General features: G+C 48.2%; 1 protein-coding gene across 1 annotated transcript in view; it reads left to right on the top strand.

Annotated features, from left to right (window-relative positions):
- vps39 (VPS39 subunit of HOPS complex) overlaps positions 1 to 23709 on the top strand; it is a 94113-nt gene that overhangs the window by 58906 nt on the left and 11498 nt on the right. Inside the window, exons 18-21 of the mRNA XM_084310689.1 lie at positions 3621 to 3749; positions 5341 to 5443; positions 6364 to 6409; positions 18408 to 18557. Coding sequence (XP_084166815.1) covers positions 3621 to 3749; positions 5341 to 5443; positions 6364 to 6409; positions 18408 to 18557 — 428 coding nt within the window. The remainder of the gene's footprint in view (positions 1 to 3620; positions 3750 to 5340; positions 5444 to 6363; positions 6410 to 18407; positions 18558 to 23709) is intronic.

Here is a 23709-nt window from a genome sequence, read left to right as displayed (position 1 = left end):
CCTCGTTTTTTAAGTCACGGTTCGGTACGGGTTTACAGTACAGTGGGGGAAGTTTGGCTTTTCCATGTTCCACTCAGGGCTGATGTAGTGTGCACTGTGACTAATTGTACTTGTAGGGCTGTCGACGAATATTCTATATTGAAATTAATCGACTTGTTAAAGAAAATACAAATAAAATAATTATATTAGATTGTGAAAAAAACAAAACAGCTGCCCGGTGGGCGGTCGTTAGTGGTTAACATACCGTTGTTCGGTACACAGCCGTACTGAACCTGAACGGTTCGGTATGGATACGTGTACCTTTACACCCCTAATCGCACTACGTTCCCGTTTTCCTTCTCTCTCCCCCCACGGTGTCCCCGATCGGTCGGCCTTTTGCTTTTGTCCTCCGCTGGGTTTCTAACTCGCAGCCGTCCCGGTACAGCGTGTCGTCGGCTGGGTTTCTGACTCGCAGCCGTCCCGGTACAGCGTGTCGTCGGCTGGGTTTCTGACTCGCAGCCGTCCCGGTACAGCGTGTCCTCCGCTGGGTTTCTAACTCGCAGCCGTCCCGGTGCAGCGTGTCCTCCGCTGGGTTTCTAACTCGCAGCCGTCCCGGTGCAGCGTGTCCTCCGCTGGGTTTCTGACTCGCAGCCGTCCCGGTGCAGCGTGTCCTCCGCTGGGTTTCTGACTCGCAGCCGTCCCGGTGCAGCGTGTCCTCCGCTGGGTTTCTAACTCGCAGCCGTCCCGGTGCAGCGTGTCCTCCGCTGGGTTTCTGACTCGCAGCCGTCCCGGTGCAGCGTGTCCTCCGCTGGGTTTCTAACTCGCAGCCGTCCCGGTGCAGCGTGTCGTCGGCTGGGTTTCTGACTCGCAGCCGTCCCGGTGCAGCGTGTCCTCCGCTGGGTTTCTAACTCGCAGCCGTCCCGGTGCAGCGTGTCCTCCGCTGGGTTTCTGACTCGCAGCCGTCCCGGTGCAGCGTGTCGTCGGCTGGGTTTCTAACTCGCAGCCGTCCCGGTGCAGCGTGTCGTCGGCTGGGTTTCTGACTCGCAGCCGTCCCGGTGCAGCGTGTCGTCGGCTGGGTTTCTGACTCGCAGCCGTCCCGGTGCAGCGTGTCGTCGGCTGGGTTTCTGACTCGCAGCCGTCCCGGTGCAGCGTGTCGTCGGCTGGGTTTCTGACTCGCAGCCGTCCCGGTGCAGCGTGTCGTCGGCTGGGTTTCTGACTCGCAGCCGTCCCGGTGCAGCGTGTCGTCGGCTGGGTTTCTGACTCGCAGCCGTCCCGGTGCAGCGTGTCGTCGGCCCCCATTAGGCGCTCCATCCGTCTCCGTCTGCTCCGGCCTCTTGGCGTCCACTCGGGGACGGGAGACGGGGACGGGAGAGGGAGAGGGAGAGGGAGAGGGAGAGGGACCGCTCGGATAAAGTCTGGCTACATTTACAGCGACGCTAATTGCGACGCGCTACCGCGGACCAGTAAAAATAGTAATTAAATAAATAATTCTATGACATGACGATTTGACATTGCTGGGGGGAGGAGGGTCGGGCTGGTATCTTGGGGAGGGGGGGAGAGGAGATCTGGTCCAAAGTAAAGCCAGTTTCGAATTGCAGCCTCCCGTAGGTGCTCTTTAAGAGCGGTTTTGAAAGTCTTTGTGTTCGGTTCCTTAACCCTTTCACTTCCACACGACAGACTGTTAACCCTTTACTATCGCACAACCGACGGTCGTGAAAGGGTTAACCTTCTGTGAATTGTCGCAGTGAAAGGGTTAACCGTTTTGTAGTGCGGCAGTGAAAGGGTTAACCAACCTCACGGCAGCAATGGCAATATAACAAAACCACAATAAAAGCGGCACAAACGGCAGCCTAAAAACAACAATAAATAGCATTTAAAACTATAATACTGTATAAACATTATACTAAATGTTATCTTGTGTGTGTGTAGGTGTGTGTGTGTGTGTGTAGTGGGCAGGCAGGTAGGTGGCAAGTCGTGCCTGAAAAACCGGAAGAAATATTATAATAGTGCTGTTATTCTCAAAGATTTTAGTTTTGTATCACAAGAGGGTGTCTCGCTGTGATTTCTCTCAAGTAAGAGAGATGTATTAATATCCAGTCAACATTGAGTCAACATAAAATAAAAACTATTATTACATAATAATTTAGCTTGGAAACTAGTTTCCTTTTTTCGACAGAATGTCAAGAAGAGGTTGATGATGTAATCTTCCGGCGACGCCGATGACACATCATGGTGATCTACAGTTAAGTACTTCCCTACATGCTGTATGAGTAGCCTAGTTTCCCGTCTGTGGTCTTTAGAGAGAGGATGAAAAAAGGAAGGTCTAGACACTGATGACATTTCCTCGACAACAATGTGGAAACTCCCCAGCCACACCCAGGACAGCGCTGGGGCCGGGCTTCTATTTTAAGTGAATGGTACCGGCAGCCAGCGCTCCAGTAGTCGACCCAGCGGTGGCAATTTAAGAACCAGGGACGGTATAAACGGGACAGCCGGAAACCCGCCCAGCCATCCGTCGACTAAAAAAACACACCTCTTCAAACGATATCGATACGTTCACACATTGACGGCGAGGTAACCCTACCATAGGTGCCAACCTGCTCATCGGGTTAAGCGCCTTGCTCAAGGGCACTTCCGACACGTTGCCGGGAGAAGCCGGAATCAAACCGGGAACCTTCTGACTACCAGACGACTGCTCTAACGTTACCTCCTGAGCCCCCCGCTTACAATGATCCAGTTTATTTTACCGCTGATCTTCTGTTTGTCCTGCACCTGATTCGCCAGAGTCTGCGTGTTCTAACCTCTGTGTGTGTGTGGTGTTGCAGGGTGTGCGTGTTCTAACCCCTCGGTGTGTGTGTGTGTGTGTGTGTGTGTGTGTTGCAGGGTGTGCATGTTCTAACCCCTCGGTGTGTGTGTGTGTGTTGCAGGGTGTGCGTGTTCTAACCCCTCGGTGTGTGTGTGTGTGTGTGTGTGTTGCAGGGTGTGCATGTTCTAACCCCTCGGTGTGTGTGTGTGTGTTGCAGGGTGTGCGTGTTCTAACCCCTCGGTGTGTGTGTGTGGTGTTGCAGGGTGTGCGTGTTCTAACCCCTCGGTGTGTGTGTGGTGTTGCAGGGTGTGCGTGTTCTAACCCCTCGGTGTGTGTGTGTGTGTGTTGCAGGGTGTGCGTGTTCTAACCCCTGTGTGTGTGTGGTGTTGCAGGGTGTGCGTGTTCTAACCCCTGTGTGTGTGTGTGTGTGTGTGTTGCAGGGTGTGCGTGTTCTAACCCCTGTGTGTGTGTGGTGTTGCAGGGTGTGCGTGTTCTAACCCCTGTGTGTGTGTGTGTGTTGCAGGGTGTGCGTGTTCTAACCCCTGTGTGTGTGTGTGTGTGTGTTGCAGGGTGTGCGTGTTCTAACCCCTGTGTGTGTGTGTGTTGCAGGGTGTGCGTGTTCTAACCCCTGTGTGTGTGTGTGTGTGTGTTGCAGGGTGTGCATGTTCTAACCCCTGTGTGTGTGTGTGTGTGTTGCAGGGTGTGCGTGTTCTAACCCCTGTGTGTGTGTGTGTTGCAGGGTGTGCGTGTTCTAACCCCTGTGTGTGTGTGTGTGTGTGGTGTTGCAGGGTGTGCGTGTTCTAACCCCTGTGTGTGTGTGTGTGTTGCAATGCAGGGGTGCCCCCGGTGGCTGCCGGTAAGGAGGACGGGGACCTGGGGGAGTTCAGGAACAAGCTGCTGTGTTTCCTGGAGATCTCCAGCAGCTACGAACCGTCCCGGCTCATCAGTGACTTCCCCTTCGACGGTGAGTCCCAGGAGGGTCGAGACACAATTCAGAATAGTGTTGTGTTTTATTTCTTCAAAAGGCCGCATTCATACGTGGCAGAAATGTGGTCACTCACTCACTTATTCAGAGTTAATTATATTGTTAATATATACGTATATGTTAATATAATTTTTCTCTTATTTTTATATTCAGATTACATTTTATTGGCTATATATTTATATCTTATACTATTACCCTGCCCATACCTGTACCTCCCCTCCCCCGTGCTATGACGCCCGAATTTCCCCAAGGGGATCAATAAAGGAATATCTTATCTTCTCTTATACATGGACACTAGGTGAGGGATGTCATGTCGTGTAGGTGACGTAACACAAACGCCTAGGTGTAACGGTGTCCTGCTTGTTGTCACTAAAACATAGAAGAATAATCAGGAGAGGAGGATGTCTCATACAGTAGCCCCTGACACTACTGTACCTTTTAACAACGCGATTGAAAGCCGTTTCTGAACGTTTCTATGACAACAACGACTCAAACCTCTTCTCCTGATTCTAGTCTATTACTTCGGCCACAGAGGCAGATGTCGGAACCGGTGGGCAAAGATAGATTTCTATCTGTATCATAGACTAACCAAGGATGTTATTTGGATTTTTATTTTTTTTATAAAGGTTCAAAAGGTTTCATGAAGACGGATGACGGATCTCTTGAGATGATGAGCTGTGTTTTTATTGGCCCAGATGAAGCCCAGTGTTGACCGGGGACAGAAACCTCTACTAATGAGCCAATAAAGCCTTTTGATTCATTTTCCAGCAGAACGCTGCCTTTGTTGTCTCAGGAGAGTCGCCAGGACCTTCTGCATGCAATGTTCATCTCCTAGTTCAGGTCATGGTGGGCGTGAGGCCTCTTTAGTATGGTTAAGGGCAGGGTTATGGTGGGAAAAACGAGGCCCAACATTCGTACTTTCATCTAGAATGTCCCCGGCGAGACCCACGCATTTCCCCTCCCCTTGGTCCTGGCATTAGTTGTGTTCATATACACGTACGGGGGAAAGGAAAGTCTTATATGCGATGATGTGTCTATTCCAAGTGGATCCACAGTCTTAATACAGACTGTTGTCTGACTGTTGTTTCAGTCAGCAGCACTATGACCTCTAAGTCAAGTAATTTATTTATAAAGCACGTTTAAAAACTCAAGAGCCAACCAAAGTGCTGTACAATCGAAGCATAAGATCAATGTCCTAATATAAAATACACAAATACAAAAATACAAAAAGGCACAACAGGACCAAACAGTAGGCCAACAAGCGGATAGGGGAGCACAAAGTACAATATAGCACACAGGGGACAGAGGAGCACAAGAAGAGATACAAGAGGGAGGGGGCAGGATAAAATTGTATGGGAGTGTGTGAGTTAGGGTGTGGGAGAAAGGGTTAATTGAAGGCTAGGGAATAAAAGTGGGTTTTTAGACGGGCCTTAAATGTCTCCAGCGAGGGGGCAGATCGGATCTCCAGGATCGGATCGGACCTCTGACCTTGTGTCTTAATACAGAGGGGGGGGGTCTGGTTGTCTTGGTCAGCAGCACTCTGACCTCTGACCTCGTCTCCGTCCCTCAGGTCTGCTGGAGGAGCGGGCTCTGCTGCTGGGCCGCATGGGGAAACACGAGCAGGCGCTCTTCATCTACGTTCACATCCTGAAGGACACGCGCATGGCTGAGGAGTGAGTTATTATTATTATTATTATTATTATTATTTATTCTTTTGTGATGTTTGAGAAGATTATGTTGACTCTGGGTTAATGATGCACCGATGTGAAAATTGTGGCCGATACCGATATTAATATTGCTGTTCTGGCCAATACCGATATTTACCGATGTCGATATCTCTGTATAGAAAACACCTTTTTATGATAATCAAATAAAGAGCTATTTTCCAAAACACATTTAAATTTTTTACTTTTGTAACTTATTTTCAGAAATTACTGCTATTTTGAAACTAATGCCAAAAAGATTTTTTTAAATTTTTTTTTTAATATCGGCCCATATCGGCCCTATCTTGATATCGGACCGATACCGATGTGTAAAAAAAAATTGCCTCGAATATATATATATATATATATACTTTACATTTAGTAATTTAGCTGACACTTTTATCCAAAGAGACTTACAAATTGTGAACAACAAGTCAGCAGGAGGGGTGCACCTCTGCCAGCTAAGGGAACTTGTTACACTTTGTAGTATAGTAGTATAGACATATTAGCGTGATGGTTTAAGGATCGTAGCATAGTAGTAAGGTACATACTACTATATATTTGAGATATATATATTAATAAAAAGAAATATTGAAGATTATGATAATGATGGTGAACAAAAGATATGTATATATAACGTACGCATACCCTATATACACACACAAATACACGTATACATATATGCTATAAACAGTACATTTAATACATGCAAATGCATACATACCTACAGGTGTATATACATGTACACTCTGCCAGAAATCCACTCCAAACATAATCTTACCGACATCTCGGAGATGATGATGAAAACTCTGAAAACCATATCCTTCATGTCGAGTCGACCGATAACGAGTTGAGTTATTTGTGTTCCCCTCTGTGTCTCCCACCTGCAGGTACTGTCACCGGCATTACGACAAACTGACGGACGGAAACAAAGACGTAAGTGTAGCTGTCACAGCGTTACCGTGCCAACGACACCTGATGGGCGGACATACTGCCGGTGTCCCGTAGCTCATATCTCCCAATCTGTGTGTTTTCCTACGAGGAGTGACAGTTGGTGTTGATTCATAAACCCAGCCATTGATTAGACATGCTGTGTGTGTGTGTGTGTGTGTGTGTGTGATGTCAGAGTGTCCTGGGCATCGAGCCCAGAGCCGCTGCAGCTGGTAATATATCTGCTGTGGAGCCACGGGGTACGAGCCCTACTGGCATGTAGGCTTTACATCCAGCCTGTGTTCTGTCTTCTCCTTCTCTCTGCTCCGTCAATCAAAACAAACATGTTCATAGGGAAGTGAACTCCACACACACACACACATACACACATACACACACACATTCACACACACACACACACACACACACACACACACACACACACACACACACACACACACACATACATATACACACACACACACACACACACACACATACATATACACATACATATACACACACACACACATACATTCACACATACACATATACACACACATACACAAACATACACATACAAATGTATTTATTATTCATTTATACTTCATTTATTTTTCAATGGCGCCGAGTGTACAGAGCATTGCATGTAACAGGAGTGGACACACACACAATCAATTTAAAACAATAGATCAATCATAAATACATGGAAAATACTAATAATAATAATAATAATACAGTTTATAAGCAAGAGCAATTAGCAGAAACAACTACACGATGACGGGGGACGGTTATTGATTACAAATCTAAAAAACGTCCAGGAGAAACGAGAGTGCTTAGTTCCAGGTCACGTTGTAAATGTATTCCATGATTCCACTGCGCTAATGCAGAAATCAGTCTTGCCAAAGATGAGTTCATACACACACACACACACGCACACGCACACGCACACACACAAATGCATGGGAATTGGCCAATTGGATATGGATTAAGCCTTGTCCTAGATTAACCCTCGGACCCATTTTCGTCTTTTCTGGGGGGCTGGTGCTAGGGCAGTGCTTCTCAAACTTTTTCTGTCAGGCCCCCCTTTGGCGGACCAAAATATTTTGGGCCCCCCCCCCCTCGCCCCAACAAAATAGTCATGAAATGGGCCATGTTTAAATTTATTGAAATAACACCAATATCGTGACCTTTCAAATTGTGTAACCACTTTACAACTGTGCAATTGTGCAACAACATAACAATACAGTCCAATACACACTCAAAGACTGTGCTTTTTTAAAAATAGAGACATCTTGTAACATTGCAATACAATTCAAGGACACTGCTTTAAAAAAACGTGTGAAAAAACTTGTGAAAGAACTTTGCAATTTGTGCAAAAAAAGAGAAAATGTAAGTAAATTGTGAGTCATCACAGCATTAGTGGCTGCAATGAGCGAGACCCCCTTGATGAGCCCCCTCCTTTTCCCTGCCATGGCCTGCGCACCGTCAGAGCAAAAGCCCACACAGGAAATAAGCAAACAGTCTTAACTGCTGCATCATGAGATACTTGGTACTCAGCACCACACTCTTAAACTAGCTCTCCAGGTGGTATCAGATGAGATTTCAAAGAGTTCTTCCAAGAGTTTGGATGGAGATGTGTCAGGAAGCTTTGTCTCAATGTTGTCTGTAAAGGTGTAGCAGCTAGGGGGTTCTTTAGGGGGAGATGGCAGGTCAACAGTAGCTCAGCACTGTGTGTCATGTTTTTATAGTCATGAATCTTAGAAAACAAGACACAACATGCTCAATTCACGACTTGCATCTAGAAGAATGGGTGCTGGATCCCAATGGAATGAATGAAAGAGACTCCAATTCCACTTTTTAGGTGGCAATATATTCTTAGAAAGTTGAATTGGAGAACTGTAAGTGTAACTGAGGGGTACAATTCCCTGACTGTATTGTTAGATATGATACTTACTACCACTACCTCTTGTACTTTAGACTCTGGCCACCCAGTACTAGGCATAAATAATTATGGTAAACACTCCCACGTAGATGAAACGATCCAACACAAATGTACCAAGTCGAAAGTCTGCGTTTAATAATAATTAATACATAGCAAAAGGTATGTAGAGCAATCACTTAATTACATTTATGATTTGAAATAGGATGCACTTTTATGGCAAATGAGTATTCGTTGGTATATCAATAGAGAACGTCCAATCTCTGGTGGCGCAGGCGGTAAATATACAACCTGGAATATTTAAGGAATAATAGCAATGATACTTTAATGATTATAGAACTGGATACACTAGGGGGGAATTCCGGTCGCTTGTAAGACAACTGGAGAAGGGGGGGGGGGTAGAGTCTGGCTGTATCCGTCTGGCCGAGGGTATCCTGGGAGAACCCACGGTTGTGCGGCTCGGTGCCTCAGCGATCCTCGATCCACAGATGAAAGCAGTTGGACTCTCTGTGGGCCGGCTTCCTTCGGTCCACGATGGAGAGACGTGAAGCGACCTCGTCGTGTAGAGCGTCTCCTCACCTGTCGTCCTCTCCGGGGGGGGGGGTTTCCAACACACGGCAGTGTTGGTCTTTATCCATAGAATAATCACTGTATACAAAGCATAATCCGTGCCTGGGAAGGCGGGCTGTCGTCGGTAGAATAATCCGGTATGCAGGTCCACTCGCTCGTCGGCTCTGGGGCTCCTCGGGTGCAGCCTCACATGGGGTCGGCCACCCTGGATAAGCAGCCAGTTCTCTGCCCGAAACGATGGGGTACTGACTACGATAGTATTCTCACCGCACGAAGCACTACATATGAATAGACTATTATTAGCTTAATAGACTACGTCCAACTCGACGATATAGTGCTAAATATGACTATTCAAATATTAATATACACAATGTCTCAATACCGATGGTAGGCCGAACTTGGCCTTACTCCCACACGTGGCGTCGCGGGGAGGCTTTACGTCTGTCACTCTATTGGAGGGTAAGAAACTGGACTAAAAAGGAAGTCCTACTTTAGTAGCGCAGTATATATACGCACTATGAACAAATAGTACCGTTAGTGGTGCGGTAGCCATATTCCTACGCGGAACTAGGACTTGTTCGTACATGTTGAGCGGTACGTTTGAACTGGGTCTGGGGGGTATGGCAGCCTGGCACCAAGGTCTCGACCAATAGTAGAATGGAGACTATTATGGGATGTTCAGTAGGCTAGAATGGATATTCAATGCATATTGTACAAGGAATATACAAGGGATATCAGGGAATATTAGAGAATATACAAATACAATTAAATATATATAATAAATATATATATTCGGTTTAATCTGGCCCTTCACAACAGCCACCCCCTGATTGGTCCCAGACCTAATCAGTTAAGCAGAGACAGATTAATCGCGTTGTCTATTTACACATAAGGGTTTGCTGTAGGGGTCAGTCAACTTCACAAAGTCATAGGGTTATAGGGTCATGGTCATCATCGATTGTGTCTGGGAGTCGGGGCAGTTCTATGAGCCTCGCCACGGGACGGGTGTAAGTGCGACCCTGGACAAGCACTTCAGCTGCTCGGACCTTGCCGTCGGCACCGGTGATCACTTTGCTTACGCGGCCGGCCGGCCACATAGCTCTGGGCAGTGATTGATCAATAATCATGACGACTGTTCCTTCTGTCAAATTGTCTCTCTCCTTTACCCACTTCTGGCGGGTCTGTAGAGACGGTAGGTAGTGCAGTAGGAATGTCCTTTGTTGTGCACTCTCTATGGTAGTGCAATCATCTATGTTGGGGTCTGCGGAGATAACAGTGCTCAATCCACAGAACACAGGCTTCTTATTCTCAGCCTCCTCCTGACTGGCTTCCCTCGGGATAGGCGTGGGCCACTCTCCTTCCGGGAGCTTTAGGAATGCTGGGCCGTCACTGTAGACATTGCGACGGGTGAGGTCATCTAGGGGCATTCCCCGGGTGATGACGTCAGCTGGGTTCTGTTTTGTATCAACGTAGCGCCACTCTGTTTCTCCGGTTAACTCTTCGGTTAAGTCTTGAATCTCGGTGACTCTGACTCCCACGAAGACTTTGTACTTGCATGAGTCCGATTTGATCCAGGCGAGTACTGTCGTGGAATCTGACCACAGGATTGTTCTAGACACCGGTATGGTGAGCTCACGTTGGATGAGCGTGGCTAGGTGCGCTCCGGCTAGGGCTGCGCAGAGCTCTAGGCGTGGGATAGATTGTTGCTTGCGTGGTGCTATTCTCGAGCGGGCGAGGACAAATGCTGTGTAGATCTCTCCCCCCTCTTCTTGGGCCCGCAAGTAGGCTACTGATCCGTATGCGACCTCTGAGGCGTCACTGAAGACGTGTAAGTCCATTTTACATGTCTCTGGCCTCACCGTGGGTGGGAAGTAGCTTCGGCGCATATTAACGCCTGGGAGTGAATGGAGCTCCATCTCCCACTCTCTCCAGGTGGATGCAAGGTGTGCGGGAATGGGGTCGTCCCAGCCCTGGTCCTTGTCCCACAATGCTCGTACAATCATTTTTGCCCTGGTGGTGTACGGTAGAATACATCCTAGCGGGTCATATTGTCGGGCGAGTGTTGTGTACACACTCCGTCTGGTGGTCGGCACCGCCGCCGGCCTTCCCTGCTTCGTAGTCAGGGGCTTGTGTCTGTAGTGAAGCGAATCTGTTTTGAATCGCCACACCAATCCCAGGGTCATCTCCTGGGCTTCTCCCGGGATTGTAGCCATCCAGGTCTCGCTGCTGGCTGCCTTGTCCTCGGAGGAGAGGCTGCGCAGTACTTGCGGATCGCTGCTGGCCCACTGCCTGAGATCAAAGCCGCCTTTGATCAATGAGGCGCGGAGTTTAATCAGGAGAGCCTCGGCTTCTTCCTGGGTTGAAAGGCTTTGTAGACAGTTGTCTACGTAGAAGCTGTTCTTTACGCTGTGTCGGACCTCTTCGTCCGCTGCTGGGTCCTCTGCTACATGTTTCTGTAGTGCAAATGTAGCACAGCAGGGGCTGCACGTCGTTCCGAAGGGGAGGACTTCCCATTGGTAGATGGCTGGGTGCTCATCTCCTGGCTTCTCTCTCCATAGGAACCGTAACAGGGGCTTGTCCTCCTCTACTAATCTCACCTGCAGGAACATTCCTTTAATGTCCCCGCTGATGGCCACCTTTTCCTGGCGGAAGCGGAGTAGAACGCCGAGTAGGGAGGGGCCGAGTGTGGGACCGGGCAGTAACTCTTTATTCAGATTTTGGGATCCGATCTGGTAGCTGCAGTTAAATACTATGCGGTCTTTACCGTTGTGATGGACCTTGTGGTGAGGCACGTACCACGATTCAGTGGTCTGGTCAGCCTCTTTAATGTCCATCTTTGTGACGTGTCCCGCTGTGATGAGCTTCTCAATCTCGGCGCGGTATACACTCTCTTGGGCGGGGTTCTTGGCTAAGCGCCGCTCCGTGTTCAGCAGGTACCGTTCTGTGGCGTCTGTCTTGGCGTGGAAAGTAGGCATTCCTTCTCGCCGCAGGAGTGGCGTGGCGTATCTCAACCCGCCGTTGACCGGGACTCTCTTGGTCCCTGTCTCGAGGAGGTGAATGGCGTAAATGTCATCTTTAGAGCGAATGTCTTTCTTTCCGTTCTTAAAGGGCATTTGTTCCAAGGTCCATAGCCGCTCTATGTGTTGCAGGAGTGCGGTTTCTCCCTCTGTAACTCGGGAGTGGAGACATCTAGTGGCTGTACTTCGGTTGAGAGATTTGGCGAGCGGGCCTTGGAGAGTCCATCCCAAACGGGTCTCGACTGCTGCAGGACAGCCTCGGGGTCCGGTATGAACCCGGTCTATCGGGACAATGAGGTCTGCATGGTCGGAGCCTATCAACAGGGTCGGCATAGCATTGTCTATGAGCGGGATCGGTAACTTGCGCAGATGTGCATATTTCTCCATCAGCTTGGCGACGGGGTATGTGTACCGCGACAGTCCTATTTCTTGGCTGGTGAAAGCGTCTGTAATCTGGTACCGTCGCTCAGGCTGGCCGCTTGCTGCGATAGAGAATGAGACATTCTCGCCCTTTATCGTCTTCAAATCTCGTCTTATTGTCCGAATTGTCATTTGGGTTTCGCTTCCCCGCAGCCCTAGCTGGGCCGCAGCGGAGGCGAGCAGAAGGGTCTTCTCTGACCCGTCATCGAGGACGGCGTAAGTGTCCAGGACTTTATTCTGGTAGCTTAGTGTCACACGCACTACTTTTAGGAGTACTCGGGCTCCACTGCTGCTGGCAGGATCGATGTACATGACGCTCGCTTTGCTGCTGGATGGTGCGGGTGGAGGGCGCCGTCTGTTACTGTCGTGAAGTATGTCCAGATGGGCTCCATCGCACTTGGTGCACCTTTTCTTTAAGCGGCATTCGGCTGCCATGTGTGAGCGCGCACAGCGAAAACAGCGCTTGTTGGACTTTATCCATTGACTTGCTTCCTCCGCGTTCAGCTTGGGGAAGGAGTCACATTGCGCTAGCCAGTGTTCTTTCTCACAGTAGGGGCACACTATCTTCCACTTCTCCGTTCTGGAGGGGGTACTGTGGCTCCTGCTGCTCGGTACCGACTCCGATTGGTGCATCACAGTCACCGATCTTCTTCCATCATTTAGTCGTGTGGTTCCTTCTCTGGAGCCAGGGGTGCTCCGTCCGAATGTATCTAGCCGTAGGCTGCTGACTTCTCTCGCCAGGAAGTCTGCTAGATCGAGGAGGTTCGGTTCGGGGCCATTCGGGTCTCGGTGGTCTCTCTGCCGCCTAAAACGCTCCTGTCGAGCGGGCGGCAGCTTCTCCAAGATCCTTTCCACATTTGAGTTGGCGTAAAGTTCATGCCTCCCCTTCTCTCTCTGCGCTCCCAACATCCCTACCAGGGACTGCACTCTGATGGACAGGTCGTCCAGTGCTCGATTGTCTATTGCTGGGGGTAAGCGGTCGATGTGTCGGATCTCCTGGATCACGTAATCCCATATGCGCCCATACCTCTGGTCCAATGCTACCAGCGCTGCTGTGTATGGGGTGGTGGAAGTCGCGTAGGCGAGCGCTATATTATGTGCGCGGGGTACCTTTAAGTGCTTCAGTAGGATGGCGTATTTATGGCGTTCATCCAATACATCCACCAACATGGTCTCCAGACACATGCGGAGTTCTGTATACTGGGCCCGGTTCTCTTGGGTGAAGTCGGGTACCATTGCTGCACGTATCCGCTTCAAGGCCCTCGACCTAGCATACCGTGCGGCAAAGGGAACTGCTCCCGCCTACCTCCGGTCAATGGTCTCTAACTACACACCCTCAAGACCCCTACGCTCTGCGTCTTCTGGCCGCCTCAGATCTACTCCTATCCAAGCTCCCGGAGGGTCATCAAAGAGAAGCCGCCTATTCTCAGTCCTTGCCCCACAATGGTGGAATGAACTACCCATCCCAGTTAGGACAGCCGAATCCCGTCCAATCTTTCGCCGTCGACTAAAGACACACTTCTTCAACCATTATCTGAAATGATAAAAAAAAGAAAAAAAAAAAAAAAAAAAAAATCTAACCCCGACTAACCTTAATGTCATGCACTTGTCCTAATAAACTAACCTACACTGTAACACGCAACACTTTGATGAACATTGTTACTCAGCTGATAGAGTTATACCCTTCTTGCTGTCTTGTCGCACAGAACTTGTAAGTCGCTTTGGATAAAAGCGTCAGCTAAATGACTAAATGTAAATGTAAATGTAAATAGGCGTGCCAATGTATGACGCTGACTGTGGATACATCGGCGAGCGTTGGGGGAGAGGCCTCCTAGGCGAGTCTCCTCCCGCTCCTTGGTATGGGCTGGTACCGGCAGTGTACCATGGCCCGCTTGTCCAGGTGCTGTTCCTCGGTGCGGGTCGTGCGTCGTGCTCACCCGGGTATAGAGTCGGGGGTCTGTAGCGCAGCTCCGCGGGAGTATAGCCTGGGCTGTACCGGACCTCCTGGTCCGGTAGAGTACTGTGCTGTCGTCGGGCGTGGTTCTCCTCCTCTTCCTCTTCGTCTTCAGTTAGGTCATCCAGTGCTTGTAGTCTCTGGTTTAGCCTCTCCACAGGATATGCTGCTCCTTCCCGGTTGCTAGGTCTCGCTTGGACCGGTGGGGGGAGGTGGTCTGTGGGGGGTATAGACCTCGTCTGTTGGTCAAGTTCAGGGTTGTTTACTCGGCTAGGGGATGCCGCCCTGGAGGTGTGTCTAGACGAGTTCCTGGAGCCTCTGGCGGAGGGAGAGGGTGTTGTCCGTCTGATCAGCTGTTCTATTAGTTGCGCTTGCTGTCTGTCGCGCTCTGCGTCCCGTAGAGCACCAGCAGCTGCTCGCTGGCTGTCTGCTCGGTCTCGGGCCACATTCTCTTCCCTCTGAATGCGTCCTATTTCTAGACGTATATGCTCTTCTTCGCTCCGCTGCTGGATCTGCAGTCGGTCGCGTTCAGCAGCGGCGTTCAGGCTGATGAGGAAGGCCTGCTGTAGGGTCCTCTCTGCCTCGCTGGGAGAAGGCGGTTGTATAGGGGAGCCTTCCCTCGGGGTACTCCTTGCGGAGCCTTGGAGCTCTATCTCCACGGTGCTCTCCCCGTCTTCTTCCGTGCCGAGTTCTCTCTCGGTAGCGTTGTATTCCTCCCGGGACTCATCGGGGACTACTTCTTCAGTACTGGCGGGGTGTGAAGTCATGTCTGGTTCCCACTGGTCCCCACCGTGAACTTGGTCAGTTACATTAGAACCCGTAGGGGCCTCTATGGTCGGGGTAGTCTGGGCGTTGGGGTTAGACATACTTTTACTTTCTAGTTTTACCGCGTTTACTGTTAGTAGAAGACTAGGTTGTTGACTGACAGCGTAAGCCTCTAAGTACTGAGGGAGCCGTCGTTCGCGCTGCGGGCGTTGGTTAGGAGGATCGTTTCGTGGAGTGTTCATCATAGGCCATTTCAATATTAATAACACTATATTAATATTACACTAATTACCCTCCGGCTCGAAGGACCAATTGTAACTGAGGGGTACAATTCCCTGACTGTATTGTTAGATATGATACTTACTACCACTACCTCTTGTACTTTAGACTCTGGCCACCCAGTACTAGGCATAAATAATTATGGTAAACACTCCCACGTAGATGAAACGATCCAACACAAATGTACCAAGTCGAAAGTCTGCGTTTAATAATAATTAATACATAGCAAAAGGTATGTAGAGCAATCACTTAATTACATTTATGATTTGAAATAGGATGCACTTTTATGGCAAATGAGTATTCGTTGGTATATCAATAGAGAACGTCCAATCTCTGGTGGCGCAGGCGGTAAATATACAACCTGGAATATTTAAGGAATAATAGCAATGATACTTTAATGATTATAGAACTGGATACACTAGGGGGGAATTCCGGTCGCTTGTAAGACAACTGGAGAAGGGGGGGGGTAGAGTCTGGCTGTATCCGTCTGGCCGAGGGTATCCTGGGAGAACCCACGGTTGTGCGGCTCGGTGCCTCAGCGATCCTCGATCCACAGATGAAAGCAGTTGGACTCTCTGTGGGCCGGCTTCCTTCGGTCCACGATGGAGAGACGTGAAGCGACCTCGTCGTGTAGAGCGTCTCCTCACCTGTCGTCCTCTCCGGGGGGGGGGTTTCCAACACACGGCAGTGTTGGTCTTTATCCATAGAATAATCACTGTATACAAAGCATAATCCGTGCCTGGGAAGGCGGGCTGTCGTCGGTAGAATAATCCGGTATGCAGGTCCACTCGCTCGTCGGCTCTGGGGCTCCTCGGGTGCAGCCTCACATGGTGTCGGCCACCCTGGATAAGCAGCCAGTTCTCTGCCCGAAACGATGGGGTACTGACTACGATAGTATTCTCACCGCACGAAGCACTACATATGAATAGACTATTATTAGCTTAATAGACTACGTCCAACTCGACGATATAGTGCTAAATATGACTATTCAAATATTAATATACACGATGTCTCAATACCGATGGTAGGCCGAACTTGGCCTTACTCCCACACGTGGCGTCGCGGGGAGGCTTTACGTCGGTCACTCTATTGGAGGGTAAGAAACTGGACTAAAAAGGAAGTCCTACTTTAGTAGCGCAGTATATATACGCACTATGAACAAATAGTACCGTTAGTGGTGCGGTAGCCAGATTCCTACGAGGAACTAGGACTTGTTCGTACATGTTGAGCGGTACGTTTGAACTGGGTCTGGGGGGTATGGCAGCCTGGCACCAAGGTCTCGACCAATAGTAGAATGGAGACTATTATGGGATGTTCAGTAGGCTAGAATGGATATTCAATGCATATTGTACAAGGAATATACAAGGGATATCAGGGAATATTAGAGAATATACAAATACAATTAAATATATATATATAATAAATATATATATTCGGTTTAATCTGGCCCTTCACAACAGTAAGTAACCTCTTTTTTTATGATTCTAGTTTTATAAATATGTAATAAACATTGTGTTTTGGTTTGGCGCCCGTTAGAAATTTTAGATTTTTTTAGAGTTTAATGGCTTAGAATATTATGATCGATTATGTCCTATAAGTTGTTGTAGCAACTTTTGGGTTGATTCCATTTGTTACACAGATTTGGTGCAAAATGTAAATATTTTTGATAAAATGTTGGCACAAATCCATCCAAAAATACCATATTAAGACACCAACACCTTGCGAAACGGCACAGAAAATGCATGCTGTGATTTGGTATCAAAAGCTTTTGACAGTTGTAGATTTCTGTAAGAATTGCATTTTGGTTAGTGAGGACTTCTGTTCTGGAAATTTCTCAGAACCCCCCCCCCCCCCCTTATGGTCAATCAACCCGGGAAAGCCATACATCCTCTGAATGACCCAGGTCTCTAGTTTGTGGTCGTAAGGTTTCATGAGGCTGTGATTAACCTAGGGGTCACAATAGGTCATGTTACACAGGGAGGTCAAGTTTCAGAAAATGGTCTCACCACAATGACATGGCTACTATGGAGATGAACATCATCACACATGAACACAGGTCTCATTGGATCCACAAGATTCACGACGGTTTAGGTTTCCCAGTATGCAGAAAGGGTCAAGAACAAGCGAAGATAACACATTTGTACTGCATGCAAAGAACGACATGGTTCTTGCCCAAAACTGCATGGTATTAGCATAAAGTGGGCGTGTCTGTAAAAGGGATATCTTGAGGTCAGAGGTCAAGGGACCCCTTTTGACCGTGGCAGCTCTAGTTTCACACGATATCACTCTAGCTTTAAAACCGAGCCACAGCCCTCTGGAAAAACAGTGATGTCAGCCGAGATCACTGGCAACTCTGCGGGTCTCAGAGGGTTAAAAAGAGATTTGGAGATCTACACATGATGGACACATTTCTAGTTTCTGACTAGGCTTAGGCTAATCCATGTGGGTGACACCAGCTAATGATGTTGGCTATTTGCAGATTCAAGGTTTCTACAGGATGATTGATGTTTGAACGACTACTGTCTAGAATCGACCTATATAGAAAACTGGGCTGAGTCTGTGTCGTCGTACAAACAATGGCTTCTCCTTTACCACTGGGAGACTTAATTGACCTATCTCAAACTCTGCCCTCGTTTCTTGATCCTCCAATCACAAGTGTTGCTTTCCTTGGGGGGAAAAAAAGTTATATTTAGCTCAACATTTTTTGTGAAAATAATAGCACTACTTGTACAGTATATTCTGTTCACAGATTGCTTTTAACTTTTATGAGGATGTCAGGCTACTTAGCTCATGCAACTCAGCACCCCCCCCCCCCCCCGAGTCTCTCCCTCTCACCCTCTGTCTCTTTGTGTCCTCTCGTTAGGTGTACCTGTCCCCCCCCCTCAGCCTCTCACCCTCTGTCTCGTTGTGTCCTCTCGTTAGGTGTACCTGTCTCTGCTGCGGATGTACCTGTCCCCCCCCCCCCCGACGTCCTCTGTCTCGTTGTGTCCTCTCGTTAGATGTACCTGTCCCCCCCCTCAGCCTCTCACCCTCTGTCTCGTTGTGTCCTCTCGTTAGGTGTACCTGTCTCTGCTGCGGATGTACCTGTCCCCCCCTGACGTCCACTGTCTGGGGCCCATCAAGATGGAGCTGTCGGAGCCCCAGGCCAACCTCCACGCGGCCCTGCAGGTCCTGGAGCTGCACCACAGCAAGCTCAACACCACCAAGGTAAACACCGCAGCAGTAACCGCTTTATGGAGGAAGTCATCATGCAGATGAACCCTTTCAGTGCCACACGACAGAAGGTTAACCCTTTACTTCACTATGATAGTAAAGGGTTAACCTTCTGTCGTGTGGCAGTGAAAGGGTTAACCGGATGTTGTGTGGCAGTGAAAGGGTTAACCTTCCGTGTATTGTCGCAGTGAAAGGGTTAACCGTCTGGTAGTGCGGCAGTGAAAGGGTTAACACACACACACATGCGAGATGGGCGACCCACAGGAACACACACACACGCATGCTCTGAGTCACCGATAAAAATGTCTCTCCATCCCGTCGTCCTCCCCGCCCCCAAGGGCAGCCGGGAGTAGACAGGGGCTGCGGTGTGGGGCCGCGCCCGGGAACCAATCCCAACCCAAGTGCTCCTGTCCGTCCTCGTCAGGGACGCGACAGCGTTAGCCATCTGTTCTGCATGTTTTTACGTTGGGTTTATCTTATCAGGATGGGAAACCTTTGCGACCACGGGGGGAACATGCACATTTCAGGGACATGTCCCAGTAATGTCCCTAAAAATTTCCCTGCCGCTAATTTGTTATTAATTTCATATGGCATATAGTTTTATATTGTTTCCATCGGCTCCACAAAGGGTTAACTCATTAACTGTCACCAGGATTCTGAATCTCTAGTCTGCCAGAGTTCACCAGAGTTCTGTCACCTAAACCACATTTTATGAACTAAACATTATATATTGCTTGGTTTTGGGCCTAATTCTGCATGTGACTTGCATACATTAGCCTGGCTGTAATGGGGAGTCTTGTGTGGCTCCATTGAGACCCATTTTCATTCAAATCTCTTGAGGTGAGAAGTCATGGGACCCCTTTGAAAATGGCCGTGCCCGTGGCATTTTCCTGCCATGAAATTTAAGCTCGCTTAAAGTAGCTTAACTTTGGAGCACAATTTACCCATTTCTCAGTAAGCTGGCATGACGTGGCTGGTACCTTTTTCTGAATTCCTATGAAAACGATACCTTCGCGCTAACTTAAAAAATTAGCCCACTAGAGCCCTTTAACACATTGGCCGCCATGCATTGTACCCATCTTTGGGCCCAGTCTGCCAGCGCTGTAAGCCTATGGAGATGTTTACCTTCTTTGCAGGGCTATAACTTAAATATAAATATTATAGCTATATCGACATTACTATGGCCCATTCAACATCAGGTATCTATCGTTCCGGATGTGGGAACGTTATATTCTTTCATTCATACATTGTCGTGTTAATACCGTCGTGAATATAAGTATGTTTTTAGAGTTTTCTGCAGTAATTCCTAAAACGCGAGTTATAGGCCCGACGCATATGATAGATTATCGATTGGCGTTTCTTTCCTATACACGCTATATTAAAAAATTCAAATGTATATGATCGGTATACATTATGCTTCATCATGCGTGAAGGAAAGGGGGGGGGGTCGTTTATAATTCCTTGATCGTCAGTAACGGCTTTATTTAGTATGGGTTGATACGTTGATCAGACTGATTGCAAACAAAGAAATTGACAATCGAGCTGAAAATAACGTTAGATTCCTCTTACCGTTCGCCGATGAGACTGGAGGAAAAATATTCCAATTATTTGACTGCTAGATCCATTTCCCGTTTGTATGACGCAATAAACGCCGAAATCATATTCATTATCCCAATGCACTCGAGTGTGTATCTAGACCCATGTTACAATATATCTCTGGCGGAGGAATTTCCCTGATGCACAGAGCGCCACTTCCGGTTTGGCGTGGAGTGTAACTCGCCCGAAATCCACCAGGGGGCGGTATTGAGGCGTTGCAATATCAGACCAGGGTCCAGCTGCGTCCCGGAGGGAGGCTGGATGAATTATGAATGCCATGGCGAAAAAATTTAATATTGATCCCAAAAACGAGTTCCCTCGTTGGCGCACAACGATTGGCGGGCAATAACTAGTATACTCGTTGTTGGTGCACAAAGTGTTAACGATGGTAATAAAATGGCGGGAAATCGTTAACATAAACAAGGCGGGAACATTCCGGAACTCTCAGGCAGCCTGTGAGCTGAGGATTCCCCAGTGTTGAGGCAGTGAAGGAGTTCCCACTGGATGAGAAATCAAGAGTTTCTCTTGCCGTTTGTTTGCTTTGCGCCTCTGTTGCATGCAGCTGTGTGCGAGAGAGGCCGTGGCCTGACTTTGAACTGAACGGCCGCGCAAAAAGGATGAGAGCGTGAGACGAGACGAGCCGAGCGGAACAGGTCTCAGTGGGCCATGACATTACATTATGACTGACATTATTCAGTGATATGTAGAGGAAGAACCCAGTCCAGCTGGTTAACCTAAAGCATGACACTAGAAGTAGAAAATGCAAGTCTTGCTACTGTACAGTGATTAGCACAAACCAAACGGCGTAGTTATATTTCTTTGCTACATCGCCAAGCGAAGTAAATTGCAGATGGATGCAGAGAGATTGTGACAGAGAGAGAGAGAACCAAATCAAACCTACACCCTTGATCATTGATGCGCATTAGGCCCATCTGAGAAGACTGTTACATGTGATTTAGTCCTGAATTCCATAACCGTCTTGGGCGAGAGGTGATTACTTATCTTAATCTTAATTGGACTGACGACTAGTGAATGAAATAATAGTGAAATGTAACTAAAACTATGGACCTATATTCTGCCTTGTGACGGTTTAAGAAGGTTTCAGGAAAACATATTTTCTATCTACAGATGCAACTGGTCAGGAAGGTGAATAGGACCCGCATTAATATGGTCAAAAAAAAAGAGTTGGATTGGGCCTTTTTAAAATGTGGGTATGTGGAGTAGAATGTCAGAGTTGTAAGAGATTATGGTCTAATTTAGGATTAGTCTGTTGGAATTTGGTCTGGAATCCCAGTACTACAGTATGAGAGAGCTGTGTTTGTGTGTGTGGGTGTGTGGGGCCATTGCACAGGATAGTTATGACGCGGGTAGGAAGGGGTATCAGGGGAGGCTGGGGGGCATCAGGGGTGGCTGGGGGCACGTAGCCTCAATGGGCAGTAAAACCTGCTCGACATGGAATCACATCTGTAGAGGAAGGAGGTAGAGGGACGAGGCTTCTGAAGCATTTCCTGTAGGACCACCTGTAACCAGAACCAATATGGCTCAAAACGTCCCAGCTGGATAAAAGCTGTTTGTACGGTATTAAAAAGTAATAATGCCTTAAAAGGTCTTGCATTTAGGGCGGCTACGTGGTGCAGTGGGCAAGGCGCTCACCACAAATACTGGAGACGCTGGGTTCGCCTGTTCGAGCCCAGCGCTCCACATTGCTTTCAGTTTAGCTGGTCGTCCGTACTAATACTCGTTGGCAGTATTAGGGGGAGGGAAACTGATGGGTGGGGATCGGGCGTTGTGGACAGCGACTCTTACCGGTCGGTTGGTGCGCCTGCGCAGTAGAATCAGGAAGCGATGGGGGCGGCGCCCCTCCAAAGCGCAGACCCCTGACGCTGAAAGATCGCGCCGCGCAGGTGAAAAGATGCGACTGCTGTTACCTCGAGTATCGGAGGGGACTCGTGCTATGTATGACTTAGTCCACATTGCAGCCGGCTTGTGGGAGGCAAGAAACAGCGTTCGAGCCAGGGGAGGGTTGAATTGGATGATACGAAATTGGGATGGGAGAAAAATAGAAAATGGGAGAAAGAGTGGATAAAAAAAAAGGTCTTGCATTTAATTTGCACAGGTGTTACATTTTTGTCAGTTCAGTGTCACTTTTAGTTTTTTGGGGGGGGACACCCGGCTGTCGGAAGGCTAAATAATATTAAATATATGAAATGTTTTTGTATTTAAGTTGTTTTTCTGCTGGGCTACCGGGAGCTTGGTGCGTCTGGCGAGAGCTTGCGTGAGAATGTAAATTGGCGCGCAAGTGAAGCCGCCAGTTCAGTGTCGCTAAGTGTTTTAGTTTTTTTTTCTAGTATGGTCGTGAAATCGGTATTAAATTGAGCTCTAAGTGGTATTATTAAAAAGGTCTTAACGAACTCGAAACCTGCAGATGAGGCTCCTGAAGCATTTCCTGTAAGACCACCTGTAACCAGAGGCAACATGGCCAAGCTACCAGCTGGAGGAAGGCTGTTTGGCGACGTTGAAAACGCAGAACCCAGGGGCCGTGCAGACTGCAGGGTATCACCCCCCCCCCCCATGCAGACTGCAGTGTATAAGTGTATAACCCCCCCCCCGTGTGGAATGAGATCATCCGCTCACTCAGCACCACACATGTTTTGTTCTGCCTCCATATTTCATCACAAAGCAGAAGAAAGACCATCTTTGAAACCACTGTAAATATTTTGTCGGGCGAAGTCAGGTTCTGCTATGTCATCCGTCTTGCTTGGCTCTTGCCCGAGTGGGATCATGTGCCGTGACGGGGGAGTGTGTAATATCGCCGATTGAAAGTGGATATGAACGTGTGTGGAACTGAAAGGCACCAGTGATCTGTGTCCAGGCGACCACAGGCGCTTCAGATTAAGAGGGAGAGCCCCTCTCTCTCTCTCTCTCTCTCTCTCTCTCTCGGGGGGAGAAGCCCTCTGCTCGCTGTGGGTTTATGAGCAGGTCTGTGTTCACTGGAAACAGAAAATCTTGTTCTTAACAAGTCTTAAAATCTTATCGCCTTGAAAACAAGTGAAAAGAAATCTGAGCCACAAAGCTTGTTTCATGGATTTTTCACTATCCTACTATACTCAACCTATACCATAGAACTCCATACTTATATACTGCCTACAACTGTCTTACACTGTACTCATAACTACCTACCTCAACCTATAGTATATCCATATAACATCTTATGATGGCAATTAGGGCTTTACCGAATGTCGTTTTTTTATTTTTTTTTTACATTCGATGCTTCTATTGAAGCTTTCGAATGAAGCTTCGAATGTCTGTCGTCATATTTTATGACATAATCATAATATCTTTTTTTTAAACAAAATCCTCAATTTTAATAAAGTGATTCATCTGATTAAATTATTATTTTTTTATTCGTTTTCTTTTATTAAATCAACTTTCTTTAATGAATATTGGGGCGGCGTGGCTCAGGGGTAGAGCGGGTCGTCCAATGATCGAAGGGTTGGTGGTTCGAATCCCGCTCAAGCCCATGTCCATCCCACTGCCGTTGTGTCCTTGG

The sequence above is a fragment of the Notolepis coatsorum genome, assembly GCF_963971535.1.
Source record: "Notolepis coatsorum genome assembly, chromosome: 3".
Classification (NCBI taxonomy): domain Eukaryota; kingdom Metazoa; phylum Chordata; class Actinopteri; order Aulopiformes; family Paralepididae; genus Notolepis; species Notolepis coatsorum.
Note: the sequence above shows the minus strand (reverse complement) of the source record. Positions and strands in the feature narration are given on the sequence as shown.